Consider the following 22,180-nt stretch of genomic DNA (forward strand, 5'->3'; position numbering starts at 1 on the left):
ACACATACAAATGAAACAACAAAGCAATGAATGATATAAGCATTGAAGTACAGTACAGCGCTGCATATAAATACTGTATTACCCTCAGACTTTAAGAATAAATGCAAACACCCAGCAGTAAAACCACACCAGTTAAACAGTCAAACTGGTTGACTAATGTCTAACTTGACAGATATATAGCAGCTCAGATCAAGGGTCACATGTTTCCCTGGGTGACAATGTAAGAAGAATCAGGTCAAACTCGGTTAATGTTAACAGCAAATAAGAACTTAAACTATTTCTAGTTTTAGTCTTCTAACTAGATTTTAGTCCTGTTTTAATCATCACAATTATTGTTATTTTTTTATTCATGTCTGCTAAATTAATAACTACTGTGATTGCTTTAGTGCACTGGAACAGTTTTACGTTTTAAGTTCGAGACTACTTCTCATTGGCTATTTTAGCATTATGCAGCTTTATCTAGCATACTCCACGCCTTCAGAGTATTACATATATTATTGTATATTATATCATTCTAAGTCATTTTAGTCTTTGGAAGGATTTTGGTTTTCATGTCACGTTTTAGGTATAATTTTATTCACCTTGATATTGTTTGAATCAGGCATGGGCAGATACGTCTGATTTTAAGTGGCCCCCAAAACAAATAACACAATGACAGAAAAATACACCAAATCACTAACACTAACACTAATTAACAACCCTAATAGACAAAATCACCCTGAAAACACAAAAAATTACACAAAACAACAATAAAAAACACAAACTTACAAGAAAAATACACAAAATGCCAGGGAAAATTGTGGCCCCCCCCACCCTGATAAAAGTTGTTCATCTCTGTTTCAGAGTCTTAAGAATTTTAGACAAATTTTATGCTCAAACGTCAATGCCTGACAGTGATTCGAAACGCAGACTTCTGCCTTGCCTAGTCTAGTCTACAACAGTGCATGTGAGGGCACGAGAAAAGCTCAAAGGAAACCAACATTTCCATGTGATTTGGACTTCCTGGAGTCTAAACACGAGATTTGTTTGTCCTCCTTTGATTAAAAACAGCCAAACAGCTGACACTACTGTAACTTTCCTTATCTCAACTGTAAAATAGGCTGTAAAGTCACACAATAAAACCCAACACACAACCTTCCACTTTCAAAACCATAAAAGTATCTTCCCTATCAGAAACACATACACCCACACACACTGGGTGCAGAGAGGAACATGTGTTCAGGACTTTTTTCATCACAGCTACAGATTGGAGGGAAAAATATCATCAAAAAAGATTCCTGCAGTGGAAGGGATTTCACACTCCAACAATATTGAAAAGGTGCGGAAATGTCTGACAAAGACAACCACACCCTTCCTTGTTCAAAGGCACTGATCCATCTGTTATCAGCTGTTCCTACATTGAATCAGCGTGTATCAGTTGATGCTTGCTTGGATTTAGATAAAAAGATTAGAAACTGGGTCAAATGTGCTTTAACCCATCTGGAAAAGGAAGAGAATAACTACTAAGCACTTCTAAAATCATTCAAAAAAACTTCTTTTGACTTTCTAACATTTTGTGTTAAAAACCAGTTTCGCCACATGTAGTGTTGGCCCACATTTACATGTTTCCATTATACAAACAGCAGTATATAGCAAACAGAACTACACCTTGAAAAGTTCTCCTCACGTTTCAGGACAACCTTTTTTATATATATATATATATGAAGATACTGTACCTCATCATTGTTGAGACTCATTCACAAATCCAGGGTGTCAAAGCAAAGTTAAACTGAAAAATCCTGGTGTAAACTTTGAACGACTGCCCGGCGTCTCCGCTCGTTCAGTGGCTCTTCTCTTCGCCAGACATTCCCCGTCTATTTACTCACAGCAAATGACGAGTATGAGGTATAGGTGGAGGCTGGTGTGTGTGTGTGCGCGTTGTCTCTGTCCTGCTCCCTTATCTGTAGTAGCCTGTAATCTCAGCAGCAGCATATAACAGGAGCACTAATGTACGTCTGAGTTGCAGGTGAATAAACCATTTGAATACATGCCCTGGGGTTAAAAGAGGGCGTGAACAGGTGCAAGATGGCGAAATAATAATCGCTAGTATTGTTCAAAATGGTATGTTTTGGATTTTTGGATCAAATAATCAAGACACACTCAAGGGTGTCCTCCCTACTCCCAGCGATGTGAAACAACACAGAGGACAGGTCGGACAGGTTTGGAAATGAGTCCAGGGAAGATTAGATCCAATGGGATTATTATGAGAATCTCTTTTTGAAGAAGACACTCCTCTTAACAGACTCCAAGGCAGGTGGCCCTCAGTCTGGTTTTGTGCCATCCTGAAACAAATACCATAATTCCCAGACTGAAAACCGCTACTTTTTTCCCACGCTTTGAACCATGCATCTTAAACAACGACGATGCGGCTATTTTATGGATTTTTTTCCGGTTCACAAGCTTCATGCCGTCACATTACATCAATGAAATTGCCAAACGGGTCCAATGTGGACTAATGAAACTGTTCACATTAAATCCAACACATTCACACTGAATCATTCCAATCGGCGTGTCGCGCGCACACCTTGAGCACGACGTGTTGAGTGTGAGGCTTGGATGCCAAGTGGCGAGAAATCATTCACCAAAACTGGGCTCATGCCCAGAGCAACTTATGCTCAAGTCTCTACCAGTGGATCCTGTCAGAGTGGAGCGGTGTCAAGAAACCCACCATCACCAACAAGTTTCAAAAATCTGACGACTTCAGTAGTTTCAGTGCGCAGGAAGAGCAAGACAGCGATAAATGACTTTTCTGGTAGGCAGCTGTATTTGTTTTTTCTGTAACTAGGCGTGTTTGTTAAACAACAAGAACCTGTGTAAATATGTTACGTTTCAATATAGACACCCCCACAGCTTATATGTACACAACAATTCTTTTTTTAATTTTGTGAGTGCGATATATATTTAGGTTCACTCAATAGTCCGGAAATTACAGTACACAAAATGACTCCAAAAAATACATAAAACAAAAGGAATAATAAAAAAATACAACAGAAAAATACAAAAACTAAATTACAAAAAATGACATACAAGACATACAAAGAATTTAAAAAATAAATACATATATTTTTAAAAATGCACCAATACAATAGAATAAACACATGAAACCTTTTGCTTTCTTTTTTCCACCTGTATGCTGACAAATTTAGAAAATTTGGCTCCTCTGATAAAATATATATATATATATATATATATATATATATATATATCACATTTTCAAAGTTGTCCACATCTGCTCTTAGGCAAACACAAAAAACAGTTTTTGTGCCACGCTACTTGATTTTATATAAGTGACATCATTTTTCTATTATTTTATTAGTCCATTTATTTATTAGTCCATTTATAGGCATTAAATAATGGATTGCTACTTCGATGGTCAAATTAACAATTAGATTTAGAGTTGAATTCAGACTTGAATTAACATAAAATACATACAGTATTTATAGACTCGGAGAGGGCGAACATGGAATCAGACAAATGTCATTTCGATCAAAGAGGGCCTATGAATTAAGTAAATTGATGCGTTATTGATGTGGACGTGATTACCAAATCCAGTTAGTATAAAGCTAATATAACAGTTATACAGTGTGAGACTCAAAACATGTGTGTGTACTTTATTCTTTGCACATATCTGTGTGATCCAGCAATCCAGTCGAGATTAAAGCAACTCTCAATCCTCTGCTTCTGTAGTGTTAACATGCTGAGTAGGCGTTGGATCATTAAAGCCATTTGTTGACACTGTAGGGAGTGTCTGCTGCAGCAGGTGTTTTAAAGGTGTTTTTGTTTTCTTTGGAACATAGTTCTATCTTTTCAGTGAGAAGGGTTGCCATCTATGAATAAAGGAAACAGACACAAGCCTTGTCTGGGTCTTTATCTCTTTGGATTCTTAACAAGTGCTGAAAATGTTTGTCATCACCTTGTATGTATCTTTCAGTCTTTACTTGAAAAGTGAGTCAAACTGCTTTTCCTCTCTTAAGTAAGCATTTTCCTATTTTTTTTTCCATTTGAAGTGTATTTACGAGACTTAAGTATTTGTACTGCTGGAACAAGACTTCATCAATCATCACAGAATACTACAGATTGGACATCTACAGTAGTGCTATGACATCCAGTTGCAAACTTATTACCTTAGTACTACTACCACAACAAAAAGCAAACATTTAAAGGCCATAACTAATAGTTAAAGGTCCCATATCATGCTATTTTTCACCCATCCCTATTTGTTCAAAGAACCCCAAAACATAGTATTTGAGGTTTATTTTCCCAAACTCGCATGTTTTCCAGAGTTTTAGCCTCTGAGCAACTCTACACAAACAAGCTGATTTGCGGCCTACTTATGCATATTCATGAGTGGGCGTGTCTATAGACGGGACACTGACTTCCTCCTCCCCGCACGGTGACGTAGGGTCCAGAGGACGGCCCGCCCTCCTCCCACCCACTCCGTAGCCGAGCTCATGCTGCTTTATAAAAACGAGACAGAGCGTGGGGGTGGGGCGTTCGCCGGGACATACATAGACTGTAGAAAATACATACATAGCACTGCGCGAAGGACGCTGAAATGCTCACCTTCGTGGGCGTGTCTGTTTACATGTCAATCACGGCAGAGAGCTTTGTCATCAAAGTGTGAACGCATCATCAAATTGGAGCGAGGTGTTTGTGCTCGGCCTGCAGTAAGAAAGGAGCAAATCACCCTCTAACTAACGATTGAGGGAATCAATGAAAAAAAACACTTTGGGCATGTGTATGAAGCCTAAATAGCACTTTTATGATGTTTAAAGCACAGAAAAATCGATTTAGCTTAACATGGGCCCTTTAAACCTAAATGGGAATCTCCCAGATTTAAAGAGTAAGAGCAGTGTTTCCCAATGTGAGGCTATGAAGTTGTCAAAGTTATGTTTGTGTATCTTCATTTCAAGAGAATTTCATAGGATTACCATTGAAACCAAAGCAGTTAAAGCAACCACAAATGAGAAGCAACACCAAAGATGAGGCTTTGTTAACCTCTTTTCATCTTCTTCAAATCGAAAACAAAACAAAGACTTTACCTGCTCATGCGCCATTATATGAATGCAAAGCTCCCCTTAGCCATTGAAAATGAAGACTGCACCTATTATTACATATTTACCACACAACCTCAACTTAATATCACCTGTACTTTAGGGGAAGCAGTAATGTGGCAGTAGGAGTGGAACAGGAACCAGTCCTTCCACTTTAAAAGCGTATGTCCCAGACACAACCATGTTTGAATATGATAACATTTCTCTTAAGCACTACAATAAATTGTTGACAGAATCAACAGATTAAATGGGTGGTTTTTTTGCACCACAAAACTCACTGAAATGCCCCCAAAACTATCTTTACAGTACTGTATATGTCCTATATGAATATAACAGCTGCTTTTCTGCCATTGTTATTGTTTGTCTCCAAAGTAAAAAAAACAAAACAAAAAACAATTCACCAACATTTTTACTTACGAGTTTAACATTTCCAATTGAAAATGAGTGCTTAGAATTAGCCTATAAAATGGAAGGTGCACTTTATTAAATCACATTTAACATCAGAACCAAACATTACAACTTGTTGTTGGCCTGACCCACAAATTTCTCTAAACAGCTGATATGAAAAAAAAAACGTCAAAGCTTTTTCAGACAATTGTTGGGGTTTCTAGAAGAATCTGCTGCACTTTATCTGTAATGTTTATGTTAAAACTGGAACATATGTTGCTGTGTTGGCATGCAAAACACCCACCTTGAAAAATTTCGAGGGCGACGTTGGGCTGGACATGTTGAAGCTGATCATGGAGGAGGACTCGGACTGAGGGTCCCAATCCGACTCGGTCTGGAAACTGAAGTCTGTAGAAACACTGATCTGGTCGAAGCTCCTGGAGGATAGAGAGGGAGTGAGGAAGCACAGGGCGGGAAAAGAGGGGGGTGGGGGGGGAGGAGAGAGGATGTTATATGACCGCCTTTTGTTGCTCCTCTCACTGTTCACTGCTGATATTTTCACAGTATTAGCATTCATCTGACGATTCACTAACAATGCTTGCATAATGTTTTTCTACAGGTAACACCCCTGCTGGTGCTTCTCTGTTCATGCAAATAACACTTCAGAGGACTGTTAATTAGGAAAAATAACACTTCCATGAAGTACAACAAGTATTACCTGGAATGTTTTTCCGTTGTTGGGAACATTTTTCACTGTTCAATGTTTTCACTGCAACCTTCCCATACCAACAGGATCGTTTTAGTCACCACAGTTCTTTTTTTATTTTTTACTGCCTGGTGCATTTGTTGTCATTTGTTGTTTTTGCTTTAAAGATGCAAGAAATCACATTAAATACTTACTGGATGTAGGGCTGGGCAAAAAATAGATTTAATCAGTTTATCAAAATTTGTAGATAAAAACAATTTTGTTTTTGCAAATTCGAGTAACAAAAAAAAAAAAAAAAAAATTTAATTTTTTTTCCCACCACAGTTTTTTTCGGACTTTTTCGCGTTCCGTCTTTGTGAGATGTGAGCCAGCCTGTTTGTTTACATGTGTTTACCCTTTGAGTAGGCTATATGTATGCCACAGGCATGTTTAATGTTTTATTTGCACTATGCTGAGATGCTAATGGGAGAGTTTATTGTTTTTTTTAACTGTAATGTTATATGTAATAAAATATTAACTTTTTGATTTTGGGATTGTTCTATGCATTTAACTCTGTAGGACAATCACAGTAATAAAGTTGCACTTTTGACAATATATCTGATGTCTGCAGTCATTTTTAAGTACATTGAAGGGAAAAAAAATCGAAAATCTGACATTTTTTTTAAGGCAAAATCGCCCAGCCCTAATTGGAAGATATTTTTCATAGTGCATAATTATGTCCAAAATCCAACAGTGAGATGTTAGTCAGGTATGAACCCAGCAGGTCTCTCAGATCTATGGACACAGGTCAGATAGTGGAGCCCTGAGTTCAAGGCAAACATGGTGAGGCTGTGAACTTTTAGTTGTTATGCTGCAAAGAAGTGGAACCAACTGCAGCAGAGCTGAAGTCAGCATCCAATGTAAACATTTTTAAATCCAAGTTAAAAGCTTTTCTATTCTCTACTGCTTATGGCTGAGGAAGATTTTTAATCATCGTATTTTTTTAAATTTATTTTAAACTGTTTTAATTCCTGTCACTGGTAATTTAGGAACCAACCCGACATAACTGAATCAAACTTTATAAGAATCAGTAAATTACGCACAGAGATGTGAATTTTTTTTTTTTTTTTAATTTTGCCAATGATGAAAGATGAGGATTTTTTGATTTGTGAAACTGATCCATTATCTGTATTTTGATCGGGATCCCATCCAAACTGTAATGAAAACCTCCATGGTGTCAGATCTATCTTTGGTTAAAGGTTTGTCAAAACCCTTTTAGGTAGTCCTGCTGACGGACATACAAACCAACAAACAAACAAACGCTGGTGAAAATATTACCTCTTTGGCAGAGGTAATATTGTTGAAATTTGCAAATTTTTCCTTAAAAAAGGACTCCACACTAAAATGTATTCTATTAATTAGGGATGTAACGATTCACTCAACTCCCAATACGATTCGATTCACGATACTGGGTTCACGATACGATTCTCTCACAATTTATTTTACAAAACAGGACTGTCGACAAATGATGACTGAAAACTAGAAAATACTGTATTATTTTCCTTTTATTTTTCATTGTCAAAAGAATCCCTTGATAAACTATTCAAAACAATGCAATTTAACTAAAAATAAATCTTGAATGAAATAAATAAGGAATAATACAAATGAAGAAGAAGCCTATTAATTTAAATTCTGGTTCTATAGTAAACAATGCAAAACTGCATAATAGTTATTTTTCTTTTGAAAAGTGCAACTGAAAATGTATTTTGTGCCTTAACAATTGGACAATTGAAAAACAGTCATTGCATTGTATTTACATCAGATATTTGTTTGGACCAGCAGAGGGCGCTGGTAATCCAGTGGTCGGTTGGCATGCAGATATTCTTGCAGTAAAGAAGAGATGCTATGCGCTAGCAGACAGAGCTAATAGAAAAACGTGACTTTTACAGATATTCACGTAATATTACAGATATTCTTTCAGTGCTAAAGGGGTAAGGAATCATTTATGAGCATGTTTAAGAGTAGAAGGCGGCCAGAAAGAAAGTAGTAGCAGATTCCGCCCGCCTCCTACACTTCTGGACAAGAGAAGGATAAAATATATAAAAAAGTACTGCGATTCAATTTTCACAGTATCAAAGTGAACCGTGATACCTATGAATCTATTTTTAACTGCCTTACGATTAATCGTTACATCCCTACTATTAACACATTTTCTACGCTCAACATTACAAGTCACAATGAATACAGAGCATTGGTAAAGGAGGTTCAACACATTTCTGTTTCAAATTATTCATACACAGTCACTCATTGAGTCAGGAAGAAAGAAGCAACACAGGGCGAGAGAGGACTAAACCATTGTGAGTCAGACTGGAGGGGAGATGAAAGCTTAGGGTCACATATCATATCTGATACAAATGCCTTCAATCTTGATCATATAGTTCAATATGTTATAGCTTTTGTATAGATAGTAAACACTGATGGCAACATTGAGGACCGGACATTAGTCTGTAGGATAATTTAGGTTCAACCCCTTTTGTTAGGATGGAGTTTGTTTTCCTGTTGCTGTTTTAGAAAGGATCACCCCCCATAACTTCATTAGGAGGGACTTTTCTACTTAATTCCCTGAGTGTAACTTATTAATGATGAGAAATGCTTATTTTCAGTCTATAGAACCAATGGAAAGAACCATTTTTATGTTGTTTTCCACAAGATAAAGCAGTCACTGAATCACAAATATTTGTGTATATCGTATAACTCACTAATTGTTCCGTATCTGATTTATTGTATTTTAGTGTGGGGCATTGCCTGTAAATCATACACAAATTAGGGCTGGGCAAAGAAAATCGATTTAATCAAATTTGTAGATTTTTATTTTACAAATTTGTGTTTAAAAAAAAAAATTATAATATTTTTTTTCACCACAATTTTTTCAGACTTTTCCACATTCCGTCCTTGTGGGTTACCATAGCGCGATGTGAGCCAGCCCCCTGTTTGTTTACATTTCTTTACCCTTTGAGTAGGCAATATGTGTGCCACAGGCATGTTTACTTTTTTATTTACACTATACTGAGATGCTAAGAGAAGGGTTTATAAATTTTTTTAATTGTAATGTTATAAAATATGTAGTTAACTGATTTCTTAATCAGAAAATTCAAGCTACTGTGAAGTTGCACTTTTGACAATATATCTGATGTCTGCAGTCATTTTTAAGTGCATTGAAAAAAAAAATAAAAAATCGACAATCAAACTGAAATTTGAAATTTTTTTTAGGCAAAATTGCCCAGCCCTGACACAAATCAATGTTTTATTTTACAGAAATGAGCCCTGAGAATTATTAGTGGAAGTGGATACAGGCAACATACAAACCCAATACTTATACAGCAAAAAATTATAAACATTTCATAATTTGGTAGAATACAACATTTTAAAAACAATATACAAAGTTCATTTAAAAATCTGCAAAAAAAAAAAAAAAAAAAAAATATATATATATATATATATATATATATATATTAAGAGAGAAAGTAATTATAACTTGCAAGGAATAGAGCCCTTAATGGCTCATGTCACAAGTGACATGGCTGGAGGCAAACAGGAAACGCTGCTGGATAAAGACTGTGGAAGCTAGTAATGTTACAACTTTAGAATGTCGTCTTGTTGTGTGTTTGGATGCCAAAATAGGAGGAATAAAGTTAGTGGACATAAATTAAAGTTTTATAGGATTCCAGCAGACACTCGTGCTCAGAAAAAACAAAGTTTTGCCTCCCGGCTAAGCTCCGCCCAACAAAATACGTCACAATGTTTGCAAACAATCAAAGGGTCTATAGAGATATCCGAAAACCCCAAATTAAGAACAGTGACAAAAGAAAGGTGCATTTCTGTTCAGGGGGTCAGACTATGGAAGAATCTAAATGATGATATCAAATTATCAAGATCACTTAATATGATCAAAAAGAATGTGAAATGAAGAGATTTGAGACAGAAGTGTAACTGTATTGTTGGTTCAAATGAGTTGTGACAATGACTGCATTGCAGTTTGCCTTTGTTTAGTGCAATTCTTTTTTATGGAGGGTCAGATGGTATAAGTTTGACTTCTGCTCATTTTCATTCATATTTTTTTTTCTTTTTCCAATGTGGAGGAGAAATACATTAGTTTTAATGTCTTGAATGAAATAAATAAACAAATCTTTAAGTCAAAAGTCTGTTTGAAAGGACATTGTGATGCTAGATGCTAACCATTGTTCCAGCCTTTTATTAGCTTTAGTACTATTCTTCATGGTCACATCTTGTGTGGAATAAATATGGAGATCAGTCAGAAGATATGACACCTGATGGACAACTTTCAACCTACACATGTCGAGCAATTAGAGCATCAGGGTGGATTGTCGAACATGTGTGAGATGTGAGGAGGTGCGTCTATTTTGAGAAGGAGCGACTTTCCCGCAGCTTTAAGGGAATCGCAGGCAACATTCCTGCTTTTCTCACCAACACCGCAACACTGTGGCGAGAAGGGAGTACTGCCATTGTCAGATGGTGAAACAAGTGTGAACTAAGACTCATTCCTTTTGATGTATAATACCAAATGTCAGAATTGCATTTGAGAAATCTTTTAAACAAATTGAACTAATTCGTTGCAGGGATAATGTTTCACACCCCAGGGAAACTTTGCACACTTGGGTCTGCAATAAAACTGTCTCACACAAGAGGGCAGAGTTGCACTGTTTTTGTTTTTTTTTTATCATGTAAATTGAATTTGTGTTTTTTTTTCCCCTCTGTGCAGTGAGCAAACATGTCAAGATGTCAAACTATGGAGTAAATAATTGACTGAAAAAAGCACTCAAGGCAAAAATGTATTCGAAGACGTTAAATGAGGTGAAGACAAGCGAGGAAACGTGTTTGAAATATGCATTGAACACAAAATGTGTGGGAAAACTGACTTTTCCTCAGCTTTTAAACCATAATGTTGTTATTTCTAGGTTTAACTTTAAATACTGTACAGACTAATGTGGTTATTAAAGGTTACTGCATTCTTTAAGCTGCATTAAATTAAAATAGGACATGAATATGTGAAACTTTTTACCTCATCAACCAAAACCAAGATAAAACACAGAGTGGTACTGTGTTCCTTCTATCCTGTCACTGTTATATATTGTCACCTATTGTTACCTATTGTTAAAAAGTTTAATCACATCCGCCTTGCCTTGTTTTCTATACTTCAATAAGTTCAAGGAAAACAAGCTCCAACTTGTTGCTTTCAATCAACCAAGACAACAGAGTTGAGCAGTGAGATCGTGCTGATACATGTAGAGGAGAGAAATGAGCATCAGAAGTAATGAAAAATGCAGCGCAGAGTGAGAAAGAAGCAAGATGCTGTTATTCTTTGTTAGATAAAAGTGATTGTGTGTGGCCGGTGATCTAAAAATAAAACACGGGCGTGTGTGTGTGTGTGTGTGTGTGTGTGTGTGTGTTCCTCAGCAGAACAATTATGTTAATGCTAGTTGGACATTAGCACAAGTGGCACAAATGCTGATACATTCCACATTTTCACATAACACGACAACCCAAAAATCCAATGCATTATTATTATTATTATTATTATTATATAAAAAATATGAAAATAAACCATTATTTCCCAACCTCTACTGGCTTTTATTTTGAAAACTATTGCCTTGCTTATATTCTGCAATTGTGCCTGCCACACAATCACAACAAAAAGAAAAGTAAAACGTATCTAAATTAGTACTTGAAACTGAAAAGAAAGAAGTAGCAGAGGCTTCAGTGCATTTTAAAAAAATCTGAATCCTTTTTGGCTTTTTAGTATCGGAAAGAACAATTGCACAATTGCTGTGCATTCAATTACATTCGCCACAACTCATGAAGACTTTCAGTAGAAACTTGGCATATACAGTAGGAGTAGTATCAAAAAGAGTCTGATCGTTCCTAAAAATGAATGTCCTTCATCTCCCAACTCACAGCAACTAAATATCATCCTTATCTACAAAGCTGAACCCTTGACCTTGGTAAAAGCATTTGTGGAAAAGTTGTCTCCCAGCTTCTGTGTCATCACTCAGCCACGGACCCGCTCCAGCTTGTCTAAAAACCTCTTTTCACACAGCAGACAAAGCTCTCCTGTATTGCCATCCCAATTTACGAGACCATACCAAGAACTGTTTGCTGTTGTGTCTTTGATTACCCATGGCAACTGAAACCCTTGCTCAAGTTTGTTTTTTAAGGCTTCAATTCAGTCAATAGTGTGAAAAGCTCGACATGAGACTAAAGTTACACTTTCAGAAAGGAACATTGTGCAAGGTTCTTTTAACCCAATACCTTCTTTATTTCTCCTGAAGCAAACAAAGCCCCGGGGAAGGTAACAATGGTTAATCCTGAATGAAGATGTGTTGAAATGCCGTGAGTCACATGCATAAAACAAACGTCTTGCTCAAAAAGATGGACTTGGAACATCTATTAGCATTAATAATCATGACATGTATCTGCATGCTCGTGGGTGGACAACTTTTATCACAGCGGAGGCCACAAAAATTTGATTGTTCAATCTAAGGGCCAAATGTCAGCATTTAGAATAAGACTATTCTGAACAATCTCAGCTATTTTGTGTTATTGGAGTATTGTTGTTCCTGTTCTGTGTATTTTCAAAATCAGTTTGTGTGTTTCTGTTGTTATTTTGTGTATTCGTGTTGTTTTGCGTATTTCTCTGTCAGTTTTTATAACACTTAATTTTAAAAAGAAGCACCTTTTTGACATTGAAGGTCACTTTACAGAGTAATTAAAACACAAAAATAAGACAATAGAAAAGTAAAAACTAGAATTTAAAAAAAGAGTAAAAGAGTAAAAACAGTTAAATCACAGTGAATATGCCATTCTGAACAGGTTTGTTTTTATTTAATCTTGATTTGAAGAGGGGTAAAGCACCAATGTTCCTAATGTCTGATAGGAGTGAGCTCTAGAGTTGGGGAGCAGAGCGACTGAAAACTCTGCTTCCCATGATGCTGAGGGGCAGTGGGCACAGAGAAATGGAGGGAGGAAGAAGACCTCAGGGAGCGAGACAGGAGAGAAACATGGAGGAGGACAGAAAGATACAGGCTGCAATGTTCTGGACCATTTGAAGTTTATGGAGTTGTTTGTGAGGGAGACCAAAGAAGAGTGAATGATAATAGCCGATAGGGGATGTGACAAGAATAGCGGTGGTAGGAGGGTTGCGAGAGGGGCAGAGATGATTGATGTTACTCAAATGGAAACATGCATGGGTATGTTATTGATGTGGGAGTGGAAAGAAAGTGACCTGTCAAGGATGACATCTAGACTCTTGACCTGAGCTGAAGGGTACACCAAAGAACTGTCCATTATAATGGAGAAACTGTCAGCTTTGGAATAAAGTGTATTTAGTGCCAACAAGAAGGAGTTTAGTTTTATCACTGTTGAGTTTAAAGAACTTTGAGGTGAACCAGGATTTAATTTCCGAGAGGCAGTGAGTGAGGGCGGAGGGAGAGTGAAGTTAGGTTTGCTGGACACATAGCTGGGTGTCATCCGCAAAACAGTGAAAGTGGATGCCAAATTTGCTGAAAATATTGCCAAGTGGGAGGAGGTAGATAATGAAGAGGAGGGGCCACAGGACAGAGCCCTGGGGTACACCTGAGGAAACGAAGACAAGCTGGGTAGTGAAGGATTTGAGATTTGTGGTGTTTTTTATGAATTGTTTTGTTATTTTATGAATATCTATATTTAGTTTGAGTGTTTTTAGTTATGAGCATTTTGTGTTGGTCTTACTTCCAAAAATCCAGGATCTCTAGAGCCACTGACTTGGTTGGTTTTACATTTTTCTCTGCTCCTCAGGCATTCTGCAGAGCTAACTGATAAATAAAAAGTCATTGTAGACAGGTGTGTGCAGAGAAACAGCTAAAACATGCAGTATTGTGGCTCCGATAATCTAGATGACCCACTGCTGATTTAACGAAAACACACATACAGGTTGTTTGACTTATATTGGCAACATTTTCATTTAAAAAACATAACTAAAAACATTGGAATTAGTCTTTTTTTTTACTGATCGTGTTGACCAGTGGTCCCCAACCACTTGGCTGCGGACTGGTCCGTGGTCCATTTGTAACCGGGCCACAAATAAAGAATAAAACTTCAGTTTGTTAGAGACGCGCTGCATTAGGCACTCAAACGATGAGCATTAAAGCAGAAGTTGTAATTTTTCAATGTAACTTTTTTTCTTTGCAGTCAGAAAATCGAATTTAAAAAAAATATATATTTTGTGTATTTTTTCCCACTTAGTTTCATTTTTTACCATTTGAAGTAATTTGGATCTTGAGATGGACCTTTAGAGGAGCCCAGAGGATTAAAAGAGTTTAAAGTGGCATAGCAACAATTTATCCCCATGGTCTTACAGACGGAGACAAGAAAAGTTTTCAACACAAACTCCAATAAATTTGTTGAAGGGGGGATAAATATCTAGTATTTAAGCAAACAGACTTCAGAAAGCTCCTCTATCGTCTCAAAGCTACTGAACTGGCTCAAACAAGGCCTGGAAAAAAAAAATCAACAATACTGACTCATCCTGTTTGCTATATGAGGGGATTTAGTGAGTCACTGGAAGGTCCGGTTCTAATAACAGAGACCTGAAATCCCTAACCACACAGTGGTATACCACTGGTTTTGGGAGGATGTTGTGCTACAGAGTGGGTGTAGCTGGATGCAGCTTGAGGAATGGACCAGTTTGTAGGTCAGGCTAACCAATGAGAAACATGGAGCTGGATGCAAAAGCACAGATGAGATTTTAATCCTTCTAATTTTAGACATTACTGAATATATTACATTCTGCTTAAAATTTTACTGAAATAAAAAATCATCAGCGTTAAAATTATCATGGTAATAAAAAAAAACAAACTGTGCTGAATAACACAGCTTTTGTTTGCAGAGGTTACTGAGGAATAAGGAGTGCCAGGAACAATTTCAGCAAAGCCCAGGGTTAAATAGGGTGGGTCTGCAGCAACCAGTAAGCTGCAGCTATTCCACTTCCATATGGACCAGTAAACACTGCAACAGAAAGCACTGGAAAACTAAGCTCAAAGACGGTGAGGGGTTTAAAACAGGGACAGTCCCCAAGTCACAGAATATTCATGATTTCCGTATGAATCCATCAAAAAGAACAAACTGAGAAACCAGGTCCTCGTGTTTTTAACAAAGACACGTGCAGTGTGAAACTGCAGGGAAAACAAGACAAAGCATAAACACTTCATTGTTGCAATGATCATCAGGTGGCAGTATCAGAAAAAGGAAGCTGATTTTGGAAGAGAGTAAAACAGTATCACAATCTTGTCATAGTTTACTGACGTCCTGAATGAATTCTTCAGAAGCCAGCACTAGTGAATGGATCATTTTGTGCTTGTGCAACTTGTGCAAACTGTATTTCCGAACCACGATAATAAAGTAAACATGGATTTAAAAAAAACAGAATGTAACTGTAAACAATGAACTAGTGCACTTCTTGATGGCTCAAATCATCAGGTTCTAGCTTAAAGTGCTTTTTTATTGCACATGCAGCTTCTTACCTCTCATTCCTACTAGTAAAGGTTAAATATATTAGTTTTTCAGTTAAGCTGTCTTTGTCATTTGGGTTGAGTATCCCTTTAAATAACTTGCTAGTCATTATTTCTCTTTTCTATTAATCATTCCCTTACTTGTAGCTGCCACTTCTAGCTAACTGACTACAAAGGCCAGATAGCCCATGGAACTATTTAAATGAACACACATAAATGTGCTGTGTGACTCAAAAAGCAGAACGAATCACAAAAAAGTTCATTAAAGCATTTTGGACAGGACTTTAATTATTTTTAACATAAACTTCAGTTTGCACAGAGAGCAAGTACAAGCTAATGAGTCAGAAAAGGGGCGAAAGTTGCTTTGCTATGTATGATTTATTTATTTTTTAATAGGTTTTGCTATTTTTTTTAATTTTATTTGTTTTGCTATGTGGTTAAATTAATGCGAGTCTATTTTTCATAAACAAAAAAAACAAACAATACTGCCAGCAATACAACATGATCTTACATTATGACATGCGATACAATACAATTAAATACAGGGCAATTATTCCTAAACGCTTCTTTCAGATAGGGATAATTATCTTTGAAATAATATGATTAAAAAGTAAAAATGTAATGTGACAGTAGTTAGGAAGAGGAATCGTCAATTCATTATTATAATATAAAACCCTATTATTAAGGCTAAAAAATTTTGAAGGGATGAAGATGAAGGGATTTCCTTCCCTTGTTCTCCAAACATACAGTGAAAATGGTTTACTATGTCGCACTAAAACATTGAGCTAACATATAATATATGTATGTATGAGTATAAACAAAGACATGTATCTCTGCAAAGAAAACAAATTTTTTTTTATGTATACACATTGTGCTGAATATTAGCTTTGTCAGCTCACTAATAAACTGCTGCACACAAGCTAAACAGGAAGTGTGTGTTTTATGACCAGATCCAGGTCATGTTGACTTAGGTTCTACCGTCTGTTTGCTGCTGCCTCACCTTTACTTTAATGTCTATCTGAGGGCAGACTCATGCAGAAAGGAGAGCAAACACAGTGTGCTCACGCTGGTGGAAACACCAATGCGAGCAATGTGCTGTGCATGCTAATACTGAGCAATAAGAGGACGACATCACCAAGTTAGGAATAAAATCATTCCTTATAAGTCAAAACGATAACCCGATATGCCTGAACCAATCAACAGAAGTGATTTATACTAATGTACTTGCTATATCAATCCTTAGAGCTTCTCAACATGTGGGTCGGGACCCAAAAGTAGGGGCTGGGAACCACTGGGTACCTCACAGTACAATACGATATGTGATATAAAGCCAACGATAACGATTATCTCATGATGCCGCGATTATCGATATATTGGTCAGAAAGCAATCTACAATAATCTATGACATAACAAGAAAATAAAAAAGATTAAGTGAAAAAATACAATTTTTATTTTATATCTCTGAAAGACAATAAATTGAAAAAGTGTCCTATGAACAGTGACACTATTTTAGTGCAACATTTCTGTAAATAAGTGTCAACATACCAATGTAAACAAATAAGTATCTCCAATAGTGCTTTCTGTAAACAAAGAATAGGGTCTTTCTTACCAGTGACACCATTATAGTGCAGTATTCCAGTAAACAAAATATTTTTTCCTTCAGCAAACAGTGACAAAAAAGCAGAAAATATAAAAACAAATCTTAAATAAAAAAAAATATATATATATATTATTTTTGAAATCGACAGATACTAAAATTGACCATGCGAAAAAATATGGCCGTATGGAGATAATGTCACACTCCTACCCACAGGTTTTCTATGGGTCACCAACCAACTTTTTTTTTCTTTTCTTTTTTTTAAGTATTTTTTGAGTCATTTTGTGTATTTTTGATGACATTTTTCTGTCGTCTTCCAACTTGTGGTGAAAATGTTTCCCTTTTGTTCCTTCGTTGTCGTTCTTTCGGAGTAAAGGGAAATTCCTCGCTAGCATTACATCTTACGCGACGTTTTAACTTGTGTTTTATTTCAGCTTTAAAAAAGATCAAAGTTTTCCTGGTACCAAACAGGGAGAAGCAGCGTTCAGTTTTTATGCTCCTCACCTGTGCAACAAAGTCCGCCCCAAACTCTTAGCATTTTTAAATAAAGATTAATTACATTTTTATTCAACACTGCTTTTAATTAAAACAGTCACTATTTATTCTGATATTATTGATTGACGTGTTTTGATTTTTTTTCTCCTTTTTTTTTTTTTTTTTTTTTTTTTAATCGTGTGCTAGCGCTACTATGATGTTTGTTTTGTGTGAAGCACTTTGAATTGTCTTGTACATGAAAGCTGCTATATAAATAAACTTGAATTGACTTGGTAACGTTATCCTTGGTTTTCGACCACAACCTTTTATCAAGGCTGCTTTTTTGGGCACTGAATTTAAACTAGTTAAGAACCAATACTTTAGATGCATATCTAGTATTTTATTATGTCCCAAAAGAAGATAAACACAAGGATTTATCTATCTTAATTCTAAGCTGCACAGAGAACCTTATTTTAGCAACACACTTACAAATGCTTCACTGTTTAAATACACCTTTTATTATGTTTTTATCCATTGCAACACATTCCTCAAACCCTTAACTTTTGACTCTTGACAGGAGCTGTGGCCGCCCACTGATGCCGAGTGTGAATATGACAATAAAGTCAATTTATTTACTTTATAATAGGAATGTGCGATATTTTATCGTTTATGATTTATCATCATTCTCACCAGTAAGAATTTATCATCCCAAGATATAAACGAGAAGTTCCCGTGTCGGAAATTAGCGAGGGCCACGGGCCATTTGTCCCTCAATTTAACTAAGAATGCCCCAAAAAAACTGCCCCTGTCTGTTGTCAACTTATTATTCTCTGGAGCAGAACGGTGTTTACGGAAGCTCTGACGTGCACCGCCCCCTTCACACCCCGCCGTCTGTGTGTGAGTTGCTCGTCTCAGCTACCAGAAGCTGCGATACATCATGGACCGCTACTTGGTAAAGACCAGACAACCATCCAATAAAGTGAACCGATTCAAGTTCCTCCGTCAGATCCACCCAAAGTTCCACAAACACGGGGACAGAGATGAACCTGTAGCAACGATTATGAACTGGAAACTCAACTAAAACTAACTATGCTAATGAAATATGATGAAAAGAGGTTAAAAGTGACAATAATGGGTCGACATAAGTGATATTAGGTGGTGGAAAGGGTTTAATATTCATGCATGCCAAGTTATGGAGGTCGACACTGGACACTCATTGGATGATAAACTTAATGGGAACTGGGGCTACAACTGATACTAGATTACAATGAAAAATCTTCCAATTTTGTAAATAATCAGAAAATGTATGTAATAATTCGAGATAGTGTAGTCTTAAATAGATTTGACTTGTAGAGCTTCCGATTCTCCCATGAGTTTTCTGTGCTTAATGCAGTACAGTAAAATATGCTTAATATTGTTAATTGAGTTGATGGTTATCAATTTCATATTTTTATGCTGCAGAAGTACGCCAAAAGCATGCAAGATTAGATTACTGCAAGATTTGACATGTCGGTCAGTTTCGGCTAAACTTGCTAGACATTACTGTCACTGGGTTCTTATGTTGAAAAACGCTTGGAAATGAATTCCGTAATGTTGTTCCAATACATGTTGGTAAGAGTTTAATCTGTCATAGCTATTGACATTTCAGGAGGTCAAGTCTGTCCTATCGCAAGATATTGTGGCGAGATATTGGGCAAGATTTAACATTTCCTTCTCTTTGCCCAATGCCCACCCGTTAATGGGGCGGAAGTAGTGAGTAAATATTTGATATTGTCCCATAACCTGCATGGGAGTATGAGCTGTCAGACTTTGTTTACACCTTCTTTGAGTTTATTTATTAAGTTGTTAATGTTACAATGTGTGTTCACCATGGTGTCTATTCTATGTCTATTTACGCAACTGCGCGCATTCTCCGGTCCAGGCTCCTGACACGCCCACCGCATGTAAATGATCCAAAAGTGCATAGTCTGTTACTGAAGGCGGTCTGAAGCAAAGGAGGTGGACTGGGCCATGATGTCATTTTTTTTGGGCTCTTTAGAAATCACGGAACATGGAGTTTTCCTAACCCTTGTAAATGTCACTGAAATCCGTGAACATGATAAAGCACATTTTTAATTTGAAACACCTTTGATGATAAATAATGTAACAGGTTGATTAGATCAGATTACTGCAGTGTGAGGATCGGACACATTTTTTCTGTCTGAGCTACAGTGAAAATCTCTGTTTGTTTGTGTGGAAAGCCTGATTTTATTAACTTCTTACATTCCTGCATTCGTGCCATCACATCCCACGTAACTTTGCATTAGTGACAACTTAGGCCTACTGGACATTTAAAATTATCTTCCCATGCAATATTATTAATCCTTAGAGCGATTGAAGTGGGTTCAACTTTGTGAGTTTTACACAGAACATTGGAGGATTTGTCAAGGATGTGTGACAGTGACTCTTGTCCATAGCCTTAATAAGACACACAGCAGAAAAGGAGAACCTTGGTATACGCAATTGTATTTCATTTCTGTTTTATTGGCTTTCAAAATTTGATGTAAATACTAAAATAAATGCTAAATAGGGAATATTTAGTTAAAAGTTTTGGATATAGTTTTATATTTATATGCTTCAGAAGTCAAAACAGTATGCTGAAAATTTTGCGGGACTGCTCGATCTTGCACTGTGAGATTTTGCGCTGTATATGACATACCTTCCAAACAACTGCTACAAATTTTACATTTACTGACATGTTTAATAGGAAAATACAGTGAAAATCCATTAGATTCTCCCCAAAACATGTAGGTGTGGCCATAGTCCCTGCTATTTATCTATTTCCATTTCAGGAAGTCTCTACCATGATTTTGGTCCCTTTTCTATAATCACAAAAAAAATAAAACCCAAAAAAAAACCGAGGCCCTACTGGAGCTGTATTAGGCTGCAGGGATGGTTTTCAATGCACGACACATTTTTAAGAATGGTGAAGTTGTGTGATGATACTCTTTTGGATTGGCTGCTGTGGCATCTCCAGAATGCCTTGGGGCATTTAATCAATAACCTCTGATCACATACAGTAATGCTCCTGTGTGAGATTACCTGGTCATTGTTTTCTAAACGTCAAAGCTTCTCATATTTGTCTGTCTTTTCCTTGGCAACTTGATGTACTACATACTATTGCTGCTATGCACAAATGTGGTCAGTCGTGCCATTACTTATCAGGAAATTGATTTCTGTGGAAGATAACAGGAATAGGTTTGTTGACTCAGTGCTTAGTTGGTAACGTGATGAATTGAGCTGTCTGCGGTTTTTTTTTTCTTTCGATTTTCAGGCATATATCTGACCAGTATCGCACGGAAACTTGTGCTGTGTATTAGTTGCGAAATACTCTATAGTGTTAATGCCAAGGGATGACAAGTTGTTACGTGTTTGTGATGCGTTGGTTTGCTTAGCTGGGAAAACATGAAACCTAGAATATCTCATTGTAGATGTAGGAGGATGAGTTATTATTAATGGGTTATATAACTAAGAATATTAATTATGATTATTAATATTACTTCAAATTTTGCGGGGTGCCACTCCTTTTAACAGGAGAAATATGTCTAAGTTTTTAGACTAAACTCATCAATGTGAAACCAGGGAAAAGTGAATTCTAACAGCAAATCTACACCATAGTCACAGCTTTAATGAATCAGAGGAATCAAAGATTATGTTTAACTTTTTATTCAAAAGTCAACAATTAACGCAGTCAAATTATCAATTGAAATGGGATAATTAAATCATGATAAAATGCATTTCTAGGCTAATAAAAGTGAGGATTATATGTAATAAAGTGAAATCACTAATCTAGGAGAATGCTAGTCTACTAAATATTGAATAAAAATGCAGGATACATATTCGAATAATAAGATCATAAAATCAAAGAATAAAATCATAAAGAGAGCTCATAACAAAGAGAGGAAGACAGACAGGGGAGACGAACAAACATGAATGAGATGAACTGTGTGTGGAGCATGTTGTGAGTGTGTGTAAGTTTGTAGTTATGGAAGTATGGATGTGATCTATTGTGGATGAAGTTTGCTGATGAAAGTTCATTCAGGTACCTTGAAGATGATGTCAGGGTTGGACCTGGAGGTGCTGTTTGAAGCAATGCAGCAGGACGTGCCACCGTTGAGTTCTGTTGCGTTTCAACAGAGTATAGCCCCTTCAGCCGATCCAGGCGGTTCTGGCCTTCGCAGCTGGCTTAGAGAATGGCTCGTGGCTTACCCCAATGGGTCGCGGGCCGGGCTTCTTTCGGCTGTTACGCACGTCACTAGATGCTGGATTCGTCCGAACCAAGCAGCTGTTCATTCCAAAAATCTAACTGTTTCAACTAAAAATAAAACGAAATAAGTGAAAA

General features: G+C 36.7%; 1 protein-coding gene across 1 annotated transcript in view; it reads right to left on the reverse strand.

The window, feature by feature from the left end:
- Window positions 1-22,180, reverse strand: part of LOC114455871 (titin homolog) — a 54,460-nt gene that overhangs the window by 13,770 nt on the left and 18,510 nt on the right. The window contains exon 2 of the mRNA XM_028437170.1: window positions 5,785-5,917. Coding sequence (XP_028292971.1) covers window positions 5,785-5,917 — 133 coding nt within the window. The remainder of the gene's footprint in view (window positions 1-5,784; window positions 5,918-22,180) is intronic.

Source organism: Gouania willdenowi, chromosome 22 (assembly GCF_900634775.1).
Source record: "Gouania willdenowi chromosome 22, fGouWil2.1, whole genome shotgun sequence".
Classification (NCBI taxonomy): Eukaryota; Metazoa; Chordata; class Actinopteri; order Blenniiformes; family Gobiesocidae; genus Gouania; species Gouania willdenowi.